The sequence below is a fragment of the Geotrypetes seraphini genome, chromosome 12 (assembly GCF_902459505.1).
Source record: "Geotrypetes seraphini chromosome 12, aGeoSer1.1, whole genome shotgun sequence".
Taxonomy (NCBI): Eukaryota; Metazoa; Chordata; class Amphibia; order Gymnophiona; family Dermophiidae; genus Geotrypetes; species Geotrypetes seraphini.
In genome coordinates, this window is record NC_047095.1 from 800,024 (window position 1) to 816,028 (window position 16,005).

Below are 16,005 nucleotides of genomic sequence, written 5' to 3' on the forward strand. Positions count from 1 at the left end.
TGACACGTGGCTGGCGCCATTTTTCTAGGAGCCATTTATAGAATCAGCCTCAAAATGTATAAACATTGTACATTTATTCCTTTTAGAATTCAGGTGCATTGTAACAAGGCTGTCAGATTTGTTTTGTTGAGTCTTCTTGGGCTACCGATGTAGTATTGTTTTATTCCTATATTGTTTATATCAGTAAGCTATTTGAAAGTCATTGCACTGAATTGTTTTATTTTTGTATTGTGTATATCATTAGTCTATTGTTTGCCCCTGAGTTCTGATAATTAGGAGCCTCTATGGTCTCTTTAGCTGAAAAGAACAAGTCAGAATATGTTGCGAATTCAATTGAAATACTAGTTAATGCAAATGAAGTCAGCAATGTTTCATTAAGAAAGCTTATGTGTTGGCTACTATACTTATTACTTTCTGACCCATTTTTTCCATTCCATGTCTGGCAGCAAAGTACAATCACACACTGAGGAAGATAAATGAACAAGGCGTGTACATACATGTGATTACAGTCTAACCACTCCCTACCATGTCTTATTTCTCACACTACGCCTCTGATTGCCCCTGAATCCAAATCATTTTGTATTATAAAGATTAAGGTTGCTGTAAGACAAGGGATACCTTTCAAATGAAGAAAGAATGCACATTATCAAGAACATTACACCAGCCTTGCAGTTCAAGCTCAGAAAAAATAAAAAGATAAAGTGCTTGGCAGATAATTTATAAATCAATATTTATTTACATCTTTTTTATCTTTTTAAAGTACATTTCAGTTAAAAGATTATTTACACTGATATACACAGTGAGCATCCTGGGTATTTTACAGTTCATAATTACAAGCACACCTGAATGGTCCGCTGTGCAAAGCCGCACTGAATTGATTTATTGGCTGCAACTGGTTACGCCATGTTAAGTTCATATTCTGTACACAGTAAACAGAAGCAAGCTGTTTCCCAGACTTTGCATAATACAGTACATGAGGACGGATAACCTCTGACAGGACTATCAAGAAGGCTTTGCAAAGTAGAGGGAAAGATATTAAGTATAAGTTATTAAGACAATACATTGCATTACTCCTTTTCATATTTCCAGTATACAGATATTGGGTTTTTTTTCTTTCCAAACTCCTTAAATTTCAAATTCCTTTTCAATTTATGCAGCATAGACAGTTTTTCAAGTTCAGTTGTAACACACTTTAAAGTTGTTTCACATTTTCAAATGCTTTCTGAATTTCTAAGAGGTTTTTTTTTTTTTTTTTTAATGAAAGTTTTGCATTCCTGTTACACTGTAGACATGGATGCATTCCATTTGAGAACTGTTGCTTATTCTGTGTGACGGTTCCTAACAATGCTACTGCTACAGAGATTCTTTGCATGGTATTCAAGTATTACAGAAAGCTAAGGTCACTTTAGTTGTTCAGTGAGAAACCTGAACAAGGTTGATTTTTTAATAGGTTTTGACACCTTTTCCCTGGAAGATTAAACGACAAGCCATAAAGACATGACTAGGTTTCACTTTCACACAGCTCTGGTCTTAAGAGTGGAGGAAAATATCTCCATTCAGACCAAGCCATGGATCACACATTAGCTTGGATTCTCATACACACTAACAAAGAAGACCAACCACACTTTAAAGGAGACATTCTTCAGTGGAGGATAATTCTTTTCCTACCTACATTCAGTCCTGTAACGAGCTAGCATGACTTTGAAATTATTATGTTCTAGGGAGAAGGAAACTTGAGGAATATATTTCAAAGCACTGTATTTTCAGTCAGCAGCTCAGACTCTAAGAGGGACAGACTCATTACTGTTCTTCAACATAATTAAGTCCTTCCATTTAACTTGCTAGTAACTATCAAATTGTCTCCAAGTTGCAGGAAATATTTTAGTGTTTGTCACATTCAACAGAGAAAAATAAGCAGCAGTGTGCAGACAGGCCCCTCCTCTGCTCTGTAAGGTCTCAATGAGAGGTTAACACAGGCATCTCTATCCGTACCTTTTTCAGGTGAGCCATTATGGATACCACAAGCGGATTTTTTTTTTTAACCTTTTTAAGTGAATAAATTAGTTCAAACAATTAAAAAAACAACAACATTAAAAATACACAAAATCACTCCTCTCAGCACTCAGTCATACAGTAAACAATGGTGTTAGTCTTTGGTATTCATTTTTGATTCCTAAACTCTTCAATAACTGCTTCCCGATTTCTGAACCAAACAAGCTGAGGGTTTGCTGTTTGCTTCTCCGAGTAATAAAGATTTCAAAAGGCTTAGATAGGGTTACCATATTTACAGAGACAAAATAAAAATGTTGCCCTCCCCCATGCTTTGCCCCACTCCAGTTATACACAGGCACAAACAGGCAACAGCTGTTCTGTTCACTATCCCCCTCTTCCCCACTGAAAAGACACTGTAAGAGGAGGAGAGAGAATCAAGGACTGCATATTCGGCTGTTTCCTCCCCCTGTGCCTGACTGGTCATGTGTACTGCAGGCTGCTGCATAGAGACCTCACAGTTCATAAGCAATTGCTCTAGGCAGACAGTGCGATTTCAGTGGGGAAGAGAAAATGAACAGTGTTCGTGTGCATCTGCAATGGAGTTGAACTCTCACTCTGTGAACTTACTAGTGCCAGGCAGGCAGCACTGGAGAGCAATGCAACAAGTTCCAGCATAGCCTTTTCTTTCCAACCTCCTCTCCTTGGCTACTGGGTGCAGTGCACGAGAAAGGAGGAGGTTCTTCTTGCGGCACAACAATCTCAGCCACGTACGCCAGTAGATCTGGTGACCTCTACTAATGGTGCGTGCATCTGTGATGCACCACATTCATTTCCCAGGCTGCATAATTTAAACCCCAACCCGGCCCTGGAAACCGGACAAAAAAACATAAGTTTAGAATGCCACCTGGACACCTGACAGTGCCCTGAAAGGAGAACATGTCTGGGGAAACCTGGATGTATGGTAACCCTAGGCTTAGACAATCCAAACATCAAGTAGCAGCAGATATTCTATGTTAGATGTCAGTGTTCTCTTTTGGCTGAAAAATGCTATTAAAGGGTTTGAATGTATCAATGACAGCAATGGTGAATCTGACTAGTGCTGCAATCTGGACAAGCACAGTTGTTCCAAAATCTGGAAACGGTGGGAAATATTATTAACAAAAGGGTTAGTGAAGGGATATAACTGGAGCAGCTCAACCAAAAGATTCAGCCAATGGCAAAGCTGGTAGATTTCCAGACAGACAGAGGTGTATAAACTTTTGATTTTTGAAGAAAAATATGATAGCACAACCACAGTTAAAATCTTCTGCAAGTAGAATGGGCACTATGAGAATGATTTATTTTACATGTTATCAAATCAACACTGTGCCCATCTGTACCAATGTTAATTTTGCAAAACATCCAATGGTGCTGCAGAGTCAGATGGAAGGAGAATCTGTATGCGCCAAGGTTGCAGGCTATTCTGCAATACCCCCTTGAGAGGAGTACAGAAAGTGTCATACCAGCAGAAGTTGTTCCTGTTTTTGCTGAATCTGGTGCAAAACAGCAATCGTGTCCCTAATTAAGGCCTCAAAGATTCCATCAGCCAATTGCATCTTTACACACAGTTCATCCTCATCGTAATTTACCCATTGAGCTTCTTCTTCGTGTAGTTCCTGAACCTGTGGTTAAAGGGTAAAATCATAAGGTACAGCTCATCTTTCCTTTTTACTATTGTTCTTTGCATATTAGCTAATCATAGTAAATACACAATATTCCCACACTAGATACTCAGAGCCAAATTCTATAAACAGCGTCCTGATTGTAGGCAGCGGTAGGCATCCTACCGCTGTCTAACTAACCAATAAGGTTGCATGTATAAACCCCCCCAACCCGAGGCAGGCCACCTATACTGTAGGGATCTGTCGCGGTTGAGGGAGAAGCACAGGGACACTTAAGCTTGCCCAAGGCTGGGCATGGGCTCAGTTCCTCCCAGAAGTGGCCTTGGGTGAGCTTAAGCAGTCTGAGGCGTCTCCCTAGGGCTACAATAGGCGCCTGAAATGTAGGCCAACAAAAACCTGGTCTACATTTCAAATAGATGCAGCCGCTATGCTGATCAAGGCAATGAACTCTCAACTACCGTGATCAGCTGAACAGCTGTGGCAGGGAACTTGCCCTCCCCCCATGAAGTCAGCCGGCAGAAGGGATGCCCACTCCCTCCTGCTGCTGATCCGGTGATCCCCCAAACCCCTGACACTCCCCAATACCCATCCAACATTTTCTGACATTTTCCAACACCTACCTGACATTCCCAACATCTACCGCATGGGAGATTTCGTCCATCAGGAGCTACATAAACAAGCAAAAACTGACAATGTAGAGGACATGTGGTCGTCTCTGAAGTCCATACTACACGTAGCAACAGACCGATACATAAAGACAGTAAGTAAACGCAGGAGAAACAAAAGACCCCAATGGTTCAGTAAAGAAATTTCAGACCTAGTTAAACAGAAAAAAGACGCTTTTATCGCCTGCAAACATTTAGGCAGAGAGGGGGCAAAAGAGGACTATCTAGACATATCCAAAGCTGTCAAAACAGCAGTCAGAGAGGCCAAACTCCGAATGGAGGAAGAGCTAGCACGGAAAATTAAGAAAGGGGATAAATCTTTCTTCAGCTATATTAGTGACAGGAAAAGAAACAAAGATGGGATAGTACGCCTGAAGCAATCAGACGGTAACTTTGCAGAATCAGACTCTGAGAAGGCAGAATTATTAAACCAATACTTCTGTTCAGTGTTCACCCGCGAAGCGCCGGGAGCTGGTCCACAGCTGCAGACGGGAGATAACCGAAGAGACCCGTTTCAAGATTTCGAATTTACGCCCAGTAGTGTCTACGGCGAACTTTCAAGACGCAAAGTAAACAAAGCCATGGGGCCGGATAACCTACACCCCAGAATGCTCAGGGAGTTAAGGGAAGTCCTGGCAGAACCATTATCTGTTCTTTTCAATCTTTCCCTAAGCACAGGAAGGGTCCCCTTAGACTGGAAAACAGCCAACGTAATCCCACTCCACAAAAAGGGCTGCAGGACAGAGACAGCAAACTACAGACCAGTGAGTCTCACGTCTATAGTGTGTAAACTCATGGAAACACTGATCAAACAGAATATTGACACAATCCTAGACAAAGAAAAACTGCGTGATCCACACCAACACAGGTTCACCCGGGGTAGATCCTGCCAATCTAAACTGATTAGCTTTTTTGACTGGGTTACCAGACAACTGGACGCCAGAGAGTCACTGGACGTGGTATATTTGGACTTCAGTAAAGCATTTGATAGCGTCCCTCATCGAAGATTACTGAACAAGCTGAAATCGATGGGATTAGAGACATTCTAACTACATGGGTTGGGGATTGGCTGAGCGGTAGACTTCAGAAGGTGGTGGTAAATGGTATCCCATCCAAAGCATCGGACGTGATCAGTGGAGTGCTGCAGGGATCGGTCCTGGGTCCGATTCTATTCAATTTATTCATAAGAGATATGACGAAAGGACTTAGAGGAAGGGTATCACTGTTCGCCGACGATGCCAAACTTTGTAACATAGTAGGCAGTGGCTTATCACCTGATAATATGACACACGACCTACTGCTGCTGGAACAATGATCAAAAACTTGGCAGCTAGGCTTCAATGCTAATAAATGCAAGATAATGCACTTGGGCAGGAGAAACCCACATAGAACTTAAGTACTAAATGGTGAGACCTTGGTTAGGACCACGGCGGAACGCGATCTAGGAGTGATCATTAGCGAGGACATGAAGGTTGCCAATCAAGTGGAGAAGGCTTCCTCCAGGGCAAGACAAATGATGGGGTGTATCCGTAGAGGTTTCGTCAGCAGGAGACCTGAGGTTATGATGCCGTTGTACAGAGCCATGGTGAGGCCTCACTTAGAGTACTGTGTTCAGTTTTGGAGCCCACACTACCGAAAGGACGTGCTGAGGATCGAGTCGGTTCAGCGAACGGCCACCAGGATGGTTATGGGGCTCAAGGATCTCACGTATGAAGAAAGATTAAAGAAGTTGCGGCTGTACTCACTTGAGGAAAGAAGAGAACGGGGAGATATGATTGAAACGTATAAGTACATCATGGGACGCATCGAGTCAGAAGATGATATCTTCTGGCTCATGGGACCCTCAACCACCAGAGGGCATCCGCTGAAAATCAGGGGAGGGAAGTTTCATGGCGATCCCAGGAAGTACTTCTTCACCGAAAGAGTGGTGGATCATTGGAACAGACTCCCATCCCAGGTGATAAAGGCCAGCAGCGTAATGGATTTTAAGAAAAAATGGGATACTCATGTGGGATCTTTAAGGGAGTAAATTCAGGGGGGGGGGATACTTGGAATGGGCAGACTTGGTGGGCTATGGCCCTTTTCTGTCGCTTTTTCTATGTTTCTATGTTTCTACCCAACTCTTATCTGACATTTTCCAACACTCCCTCATACCCCAACATTCCCCCGACACTTCCTGACCCAGTACCTTTAGGAGATGGCCAGCAAGAAGGATGGCCACTCCCTCCTGTCAGCAGCCCACCTCTTCCAAAATGGAGGGCCTTCCCCTTCCTGGTGCATTCTGGGATGCACCGGAGAGGGGCCTAAGGTTCCGATTGGTCCCTAGTGCCACACACTCAAGAGCCATGCCGTAAAACCAAAGTGACCTGGATCTTCTAGAGCAATTGCTCCCTATGAAAACAAGTCTGGATACAACTGGAGCTGAAGACATTCGTCCACTTGTGGGTGTACTAGATATGCATACCAAGGATGCCTGGGCCAATCTGGGGCCATGAGGATCACCCTCCTTGGGTGAGATACTATGAGCCACCTGGTCTATCAGGGACCATGAAGGAAACACATATAACAGTCCAGACTTCGGACATGGTTGCAGCAGGACATCCAGCCCTGTACTTCCGGTCTCTTATCTTCAGCTGAAAACCCGAGGAGCCCGAACGTTAGACGCCCATAACGTCTGACAATGTCTTGGAACACCTACAGGGCCAACGACCACTCTTCAAGGCCCAATGACTCTCTGCTGAGGTAGGCCACTTGTACACTGTCTACTCTGGTTACATGTGCCGCTGTGATGGCCAGCAGGTGCTTTTATGCCCAAGCGAACAGTAGTTTCACCTCTAGTTGGAGTGATGTGCTTTTGGTGCCTCCTTGCCGGTTGACATAGACCACTGATGTGGTGTTGTTTGAGAATACTCTTATGGCTCTGCCTTCCAGTACTGACTGTAGGTTTCACAAAGCTAGGTAGACTACTCTCAAGTCTAGCCTGTTTATCAATCACTTCTGCTGGGACGGTGTCCATTTCCCTTGCACTGGGCGACTACTGCAGCTAAACAGGCTGGCATCCATTGTCAGTGAGACCCAGGAATTGATCTGAAGTGGAATCCCTTTTGCTAGAGACTGTGGGTGCAGACACCAGCTCATGCTGTAGTGGGCTACCTCTGTCCAGGGTAGAGGAGTCTATAGGGAATCTTTCTGGGGAGACCAACAAAACAATAGCGTATCCAGGGCACTACTTCTATAGCAGCCACAACTGAACCCAGAACCTATATGTAGTGCCACACTGTAAGCACTGTCTGCAACAGTAGGTTCATAAGTTGACCCCAAAGCTTCTGTTTGCGTGCCTCCGGTAGAAAAACTTAGCCATCCACTGTGATGAAGAGAACTCCCAGGTATTTCAAACACTGACAGGGGACTAATTTGCTCTTTCAAAAGTTTACAATCCAGCCCAAACTCTGCAAAGCTTGCACAACTGCCTCTACTGCTCTCTTTCTCCCTCTTCTTGAGAGGTGGCTCTGATGACCCAGTCGTCTAGATAGGGATGAACCAGCTAGCCCATTCTGTGAAGATGAGCTACTACCACCACCATCACACTGGTGAATATCCGTGGTGTCACTGCCAGCCCAAATGATAGCGCCGAGAATTGATAGTGATTCTCCAACACATGAAATCTCGGGAACTTTCTGTGTGCTAGGAAAATCAGAATGTGGAGATAAGCCTCCGTCAAATCCAGGGTGGCCAGAAACTCTCCTGGCTGGACCACTGCAATGACAGTTCGCACCGTCTCCATCTGGAAATGTAGAACCTTCAGGGCCACAGTGATATGTTTGAGATCCAGAATGGGCCTCTAGTCATTAGAATCTCTCTAAGGCATGACAAAGTATATTGAGTATCTGCCCAAATGTTCTTCTGGAACTGGTTCTAAGGCTTGAATAACAGGCAATCTGTTTAACGTTGTCCGGACTTGGACTGCCTGATCCAGTGAATCCATGAAACAAAGTCCGAGAGCCGACCTCCATTTTTCTGAAGGGCAGCTGGAGGCATAGCATCATTGCGGCTTCTTGGCTGCCATTGTGGGCCCAGGAACATGTATTTTGGATTTTCCAACTTCTGGAATATCTCTGTCTGAAACCTTGATAGGTTTTCTGAGACAAACCTCCTAAAGCGTGACGAAAATGTCTGGATCCCCGAAAGGAGCACCGGTTCTGGCTACTAGCTGTTCGAGGTCTGCTGTGCGCTAAGGACTTGGGATGATGATCTTGCACACTGGCCATAAAATCATCCAGGTCTTTGCCAAAAAAGCATCTGTCCCTTGAAGGGGAGCCTGCTAAGTGTAACCTTGGAGGCTGAATCGCCCGCCTATTGTCTAATCCATAGCAAACAATTGGGCAGAGATGGAGTATGTGGAGACTCTCACCATGACTCTAATTACATCATAAAGAGTATCAGCCACATAGTATACCCTGCCAGCTTGAGCTGAGGTAATGGCTCAACCGCTATCATGTCCAGGGATCGCAGCTGTGAATGGCAGGCACATGCTAGGAAAAGAGCAGGTGATGACACCTTAACTCTTAGGGCCAAGGGAAAGAAGAGGGGGAGAAATGCTGCACAAGGAAAGAAGGGGAAGGGAAAAAAAGAGGGGGAGAAATGCTGCACATGGAAAGGAAGGGAAAGAATGTTGCATATGAAAGTGAAGAGAAGGGAAAGAAGAGGATGAGAAATATTGCACATAGAAGAGAGAGGAAGAGAAGAGATGGGAAAATAGTAGAGGAGACAGAAAATTGGAATAAAGCTGAACATGAATTATCAGTGCCAAAGACGGCTATAAGACAGAAAGTAAAGAAGAAAGGAGAAAAGAAAAGAAATAAAAGGATAGGAGGAATTCAGAGCAAAGAGAGGGAATTAAATAAAAAAATAATTCATCAGACAACAAAGGTAAATAAATAATTTAGTTTAATGATTGAAATATAAAAGTTTTGAGAATTCGCATCTGCTGTCATTATATTTTTACAGGAAGAAATTTATCTCTGGTAGAGATGGATGGTGGCATGCAAAGGTCAGTATCATGGTCCCCCCCACATGCAAAGGTATTTGCGAGTCCTCATTCTGGACTCAAAGTTGTCCCAATTTAAAAATTAGCTAAGACCACTGAACTAGAAGTCCCCTGCTCCATTCCCATGATATCCATGGTAGAGAACGATATGGAGACGAGTACCTGTGGAAAATCGCGGGGCAAGGATGGGGACAGAGCCCATGGGGATGGGGTGGAGACAGGGACAGAGCATGCAGAGATGGGATGGGGCGGGGATAGGGATGAAGGCCCGCAGGGACAGAGACAAACTGTGTCATGCTCTAAAAGCATGAGACTAGCCTTAAAACAGGCTGTTCCAACTAGATGGAACAACATCTATAAGATTCTAGAATCAATATGTAAAAACTTAACACATCATAGACAACTGGCAACTGAATTTAATGATAAATAAAAACTGCAAAAGCTGCTTTTGGATTTAAATGAACTACTGTTAAATGACAGCATTTGTGTCTTGTCTGTCTTTGAGGTGGCAACAAGTCTTGACCGCTGATCAGACTCCTACCACCTGCAATGTCCTTCCATCACATGCCCAGTTGCTCAAGCATCCTACTTTTACTGCAAAAGTTTCATCCATTATTCCTGGTGTCAAGGAGCATTTTCAACATTTAATAGACACATTTTAAGAACATAAGAACAGCCTTACTGGGTCAGACTAATGGTCCATCTAGCCCAGTATCCCACCTTCACCGAAGCCAATCCAAGTCATAAGTACCTGGCAAAAATGTCAAATAGTAGTAGCATTCCATGCTGCCGATCCAGGATAAGCAGTGGCTTCTCCCATGTCCGTCTCAACTGCCGACTGTCCAAACTTTTTTTTAAAACTCAGCTACATTAACCTCTCTTACCACATCCTCTGGCAGTGCATTCCAGAGCTTAACTATTCTCTGAGTGAAAAAAATTTCCTCCTATTGGTTTAAAAAAATATTACTCTGTAACTTCATCGAGTGTCCCCTAATCTTTGCAAATGCTGATGCAGTAAAAAATCAATCCATTTGTACCTATTCTACACCACTCAGGATTTTGTAGACTTCAATCATATCTCCCCTCAGCCGTCACTTTTTCAAGCTGAAGAGCCCTAACGTTTTTAGTCTTTCCTCATACGAAAGGAGTTCCATCCCCTTTATCATCTTGGTCGCTCTTCTTTGAACATTTTCTAGTGCCACTGTATCTTTTTTGAGATAAGGAAACCAGAACTGAACGCAATTTTCCTGTTCATTCATTAAACAGTGTTGGTTCTCATTTATACCCATGTCTGAAAGACTATCCAATTATCTTTTCAGATGATGGAAAAACACAGGCAACTGAATCTTTAGGAAGGTTGTACCAAAACCAGATCGAAATGGAAGGTTCTATTTTTGATTTACAAACAGTTGTACAGAATATTGTCCTTTTTTATACTTTAACAAAAAGATTTAAATATAAAATCATAAGAGTTTGAGGCTTGTGCAGATGGGGACAGAGTTCACTGGGACGGGGACAGAGCCCACAGGGATGGCATCAAACTTTATCCATGTATCATTCTCTAATCCATGGATAGTCTCTCCCCAGATACTGAAGAGAAGTAGGCAGCATGATGACCCTTTAAGGGAAGTGAAATCAGCTCTGAGCTTTTTTTTCTTCTATAACCACATCTGCTGTTTGGAATTGTCTGCCTTGGATGATAAGCAGCATTAATAAATGAAATAGCACAAAAGAACTTAATAGATATGAAACAAAATACAGCTAAGATAAAAAGGGCCGACACCGACCTGACACTAAGGAGGCAATATTCAAATCCTCTGCAAATAATCAAGTTTTTTACCAGCAGAAAATTAGGGCTTAAAAAAACCCTGTTCAACCTGTCTGTTCACCTCTACATTTTTATTCAAAAATACTAAAGTTAAAAAAAACCATTAGGAAATATAAAGTGTTTTGCAGTATATGAATCATTTTTCCCATCCTATAAAACTGCCAGAAATGATGCGGGCTTATGTGTAATTTCAAGGATGGAAAAATTAATTGGCAGTCAAAATTTTTACCAACCAAAGCAAAATATTTTTTCCTTTATGAAAACAGGCACCCAAAACAAGCCCCTGTAGCATACAAAATACTGACACACACATTTACATCTGTTCCAGAGTTGGTGTAAAGTGTGTGTGTACTCACATTTTATAAATTATGCACATAAATATCAACTCTGTCTGCTCTGCCCAAAACAAAAAGGGAGACCCAATGATCCACAGTAAAAACAATCCAAAGATAAAAACAACAGACTGAATGTGGATGTCCTGAAAGATGATTTTTATTCTATCTTCACAATAAAAATACAAATGAAAGTCTGAATTAATAATACACGTAGGATTGTCCTGATGGACCCTACATGGTCCGTGTTTCGGTAAAACCGCCTTCCTCAGGGGTCCGGATGATGTAGGGTACAAAGATAAAAATATGAACAAAACAATGTATGTGTCTTTGAGCATAAAACCTGAAAATGGCTTGAAACAAGCAGACTAGCGTATTTTTATTGTGAAGAGCGAATAAAAATAATCTTTCAGAACATCTACATCCTGTTGTTTTTATCTTTGCTCTGCCCAAACTATACCACAGGAAATATCTACATGTACACATGCTATTTATGCGCTTATGAGGTCATGCAATTTTATTAAAGCCCTTTTCTGCATGAAAAGGTTTTATAAAATTATACACCTTATGGTGTGTCAATTTTTTGACATGGCCTTTAAGTTTTCGTTACTGATCAAATGGCCTTTCAAATGACAAAGGTCAAAACCTATTGCTTTAAGTTGCCCTTTTAATAGCTGTATAAAAGGACATTTGTGAGACAGCACTGCTTTTTCAGAGACTATTTTACTCAGAGCTCCCAGCCAAGCAGTGTATATTCACATGCTCAAATTCTACTGATCCATAAACAGTTCCCCATAGCACCATATCACACACCAACTTTTCAGAAAACAAGTTATTTATGCACATTTCTTTCTGGCCCACCTCTAGGGTAGTTGGTACCTTCCTCCTCTAATTCCTATTTCTTTCTCCTTCCTCATGACATTCACTTCTCATTCTGTTACTAGTACTAAATGAAGGATAGAGGGAAAGAGGGAAAGGTTGGTAGGAAATATATTAAACTCACCAGAATGTGATCTACTCTGTCACGTTTCTTACGTCCAAATTTCATCATCTTCTGCCAGTCAGTTTTGAGGTTTGGTTCTTTATTCAGACTGAACAGTTTCAACACCTCAGTAGCAAGGAAGGTCTGCAGAGGACAGACAATCACAATACACTGGAGATAAGGCACACAGCAAAGAAAAAAAAAATGCCAGGCAACTCTCTGAATGCGAGGACCCACTTTACTGCTCAATATTGCTGATATTTTCTGTCCAAAATCTGGAAAATGCACTTTTTTGACACTGGATTTCCTGTGTTTTGAAGCTTTTCTGAGTATTAATGCCTGCTATTTTAACTACTGCACTTTCTGGAAAAGCATGACCCGAAATACCATACATAGAGGGGAATTTTCAATAGGACGTCTAAGTCTGAGTTTGGACGTTTTGAGAAAGACATCCAGAAATCCAGTAGAGAAAATATTCATTTTCAAAACATTTTTTTAAAAATGACTTATCTAGATGTTTTGGCCCTTAGTACAACTATCTTTTTAGCCATTCTCGAATATAGAGAAACACAAAAGCAAACTTTTTGGAGGTTAAAGCAGCCAGCATTCTTAGCAAACTGTTTACAGATAGCTGACAGCAGAGGGACACTCTAAAAGGTACTGTACTCAGTGTCACATAAAAAGTCCAAGGTAAACATGTCAATATAACTTGCTTATATTGTATGGTGAGCCCTCCAAAACTCACCCAAAACTTACTGTACCCACCTTTACACCACAACAATAACCCTTAAGCCTGCAGGTGTCATCTTTATGTAGGTACAGTAGGTTTTGGAGGGCTTACCATACAATATAAGCAAGCTATAGTGATATCTGAGCTGGGACTTTTAATGTGACATTCACTGCAGTGCTCCTCTGCTCTACTGTGAGATATATATGAGCCATGTGAATCTGTAAGACAGGCTGGAAAGTACTGTTTTTCCCCCCATATATTTAGAGACAAAACAACCAGAAAGACATCTGGAAAATCAGTTTTGAAAATACCCACTTGGACGTTTTGACTAGTAAAGATGTCCAGGTGCCAGTTTATGCTTTCTTTTGGACATCTATCTTTTTTTAAAAAGAGCCCCATTGTTTCTAGAGGCAATGGTTTATGGCATTAGAAGCAGAAATCTACACTCTAGATAAAGAGAGGATCTACAGGAGCACACATATTCTCTAGAACATGGATCCTCTATGGAAGAAGAAACACGAATAAACAAACAAATCATGTTGAAATATTCTGGTCAATGTTCCAGAGATTTCAGATAATGTCCAAAGGTGATATACAACAAGAATAAATCCTGCACAGTCCAAAATATTAGCTGTTACAATATCAACTGGATCATTTTTCTGTTAATGTCTTTGTGTGTGCACGATACATTGTTAAGCTTGAACAGGCTACATATGTTATTGCACTGTATACATAAAATCAAGAGTGTCTATAACACTATAGGAGACTTCCTACTAACAAAATCAATCATCTGGAAATGTGGCTGCTACAATAAGCAGCAGTGGAAGATGCCACATAAATTTCTCCCCCCTCCTCCACCAGCATGCACAAAAAGCCACTGCTGAAAGTGGCTTTTCAATCTCTTCGTATCCTCCCTAGGCACAATCCTAGACACCCTAAATATAGTATCATTCAGCTATGCAGACGACATAACAATCCTTCTCCCCTTCAACATTCAAGGCCCCAACTCATCAGAACGCCTGAAAACAACATTGGAAACCGTAGAAACATGGATGACAAACCACAAACTGAAGTTGAACACGGATAAAACCAAATTCCTTCTGCTAGAAAAAGACAAAGAACCAACCTTAACTGAATTGGTGGCAAATGCAATCAAATACCCAATACAGCCCGCGCTCAAAATTCTGGGAGTATCGATAGACAGGTGCTATTTCCAAACTGCTGACCAAAACTACTGACTATAAAGCATTTCGAAAAGATATCAAAACCATACTATTCAAAAAACACATACCAACAACATAATCTCCCCTCATCTCCTATCCCCTCCGCAACTTCCCTGCAATTCCTCCCCTCAGGCAACATCTTATAAAGTCGCTATGACGATACGTCAATACATACCCGGAAACATTGAAACCACCAAATATCTCAAAATGACCGATACCTCCACCTATAAACAGTTATGCTATGTAAAATAACGTAATGTAAAGTTATGTAAGTACTGTAAGGTAATATAAAGTTATGCTATGTAAAATAACGTAATGTAAAGTTATGTAAGTACTGTAAGGTAATGTAAAGTAATGGAATGTAAAACTACGTAAAGTTATGTACGAAAAGTCATGTAAAGTAAGGTATGCAAAATTTGTAAAGTATTGTATTGTCATCGCCTGGAAATGACCAGCCATCTTCTAATGTAATCCGCTTAGAACCGCAAGGTACAAGCGGAATAGAAATCACTAATGTAATGTAATGTAATGTAATGGTATGAAACCAAATATTAAGATCCCTACAAACACTGATTTGACTACCCTAAAGAAAACCACAGAAGCGGCAGAAGATACTTGCCAATGTCAGTGGAAAGGCGCAAAATCACATATTTGACTACAGTGGTGAGCAACAGTTATAGGTTGCACTGGTAAGTAGGCAGTCAGATTTTAGGTTGCAGGGCAGTACTAGAAGAAAGGCAACTTATGGAGAGTGAACTTGGTTCATGCTAATAGCTTGTTGCAAGAGTGCCAATACAGGGCTAACGTGGGGGAGTAAAGAATGGGCGCACCTATGGTAGCAAGAAACTTACATCTGTGGTGTGGCAGTGAATTGTGATAAGAATAGCCTTACTGGATCAGGCCAAAGGTCCATCAAGCCCAGTATCTCGCTTTCACGGTGGCCAATCCAAGAAGTGGCCAAAATCCAAGAAGTAGCAATATTCCACACTTCATATCGTGGGCAAGCAGTGGCTTCCCACATGTCTTTCTCAATAACAGACTGTGGACTTTTCCTCCAGGAAATTGTCCAAACCAGCTACGCTATCCACTCTTACCACAACCTCTGGCAACGCGTTCCAGAACTTAACTATTCTATGAGTGAAAAAACATTTCCTCCTATTGGTTTTAAAATTATTTCTCTGTAACTTCATCGAGTGTCCCCTAGTCTTTGTAATTTTTGACGGAGCGAAAAATCGATCCACTTGTACCTGTTCTACTCCACTCTGGATTTTGTAGACTTCAGTCATATCTCCCCTCAGCTGTCTCTTTTCCAAGCTGAAGAGCCCTAACCATTTTAGTCTTTCCTCATATGAGAAGAGTTCCAGCCCCTTTATCATTTTGGTCACTAAAGGGGATGGAACTCCTCTCATGGCAATCAGTTGTTTTGTGCCACTCACAATTGAAGGAGGGTGGAAAGTTATGGTAGTGATTGTATGTGCCACAAGGAGAAATTAGATCTTATCTGTTAATTTTCTTTCCTTTAGCCCTTCAGACTGGTCCAGTTGC

At 41.8% G+C, this 16,005-nt stretch overlaps 1 protein-coding gene across 3 annotated transcripts in view; it reads right to left on the minus strand.

Moving 5' to 3' along the window:
- Positions 1–1,191: 1,191 nt before the first annotated feature.
- Positions 1,192–16,005, minus strand: part of CEP350 (centrosomal protein 350) — a 411,819-nt gene continuing 397,005 nt past the window's right edge. For all 3 annotated transcript variants that reach the window (XM_033915952.1, XM_033915951.1, XM_033915950.1), the window contains 2 exons: positions 12,529–12,651; positions 1,192–3,653 (listed from right to left, as the gene is read on the minus strand). In XM_033915952.1, the coding sequence (XP_033771843.1) occupies positions 3,489–3,653; positions 12,529–12,651 (288 nt within the window). In that variant the 3' untranslated portion in view covers positions 1,192–3,488. The remainder of the gene's footprint in view (positions 3,654–12,528; positions 12,652–16,005) is intronic.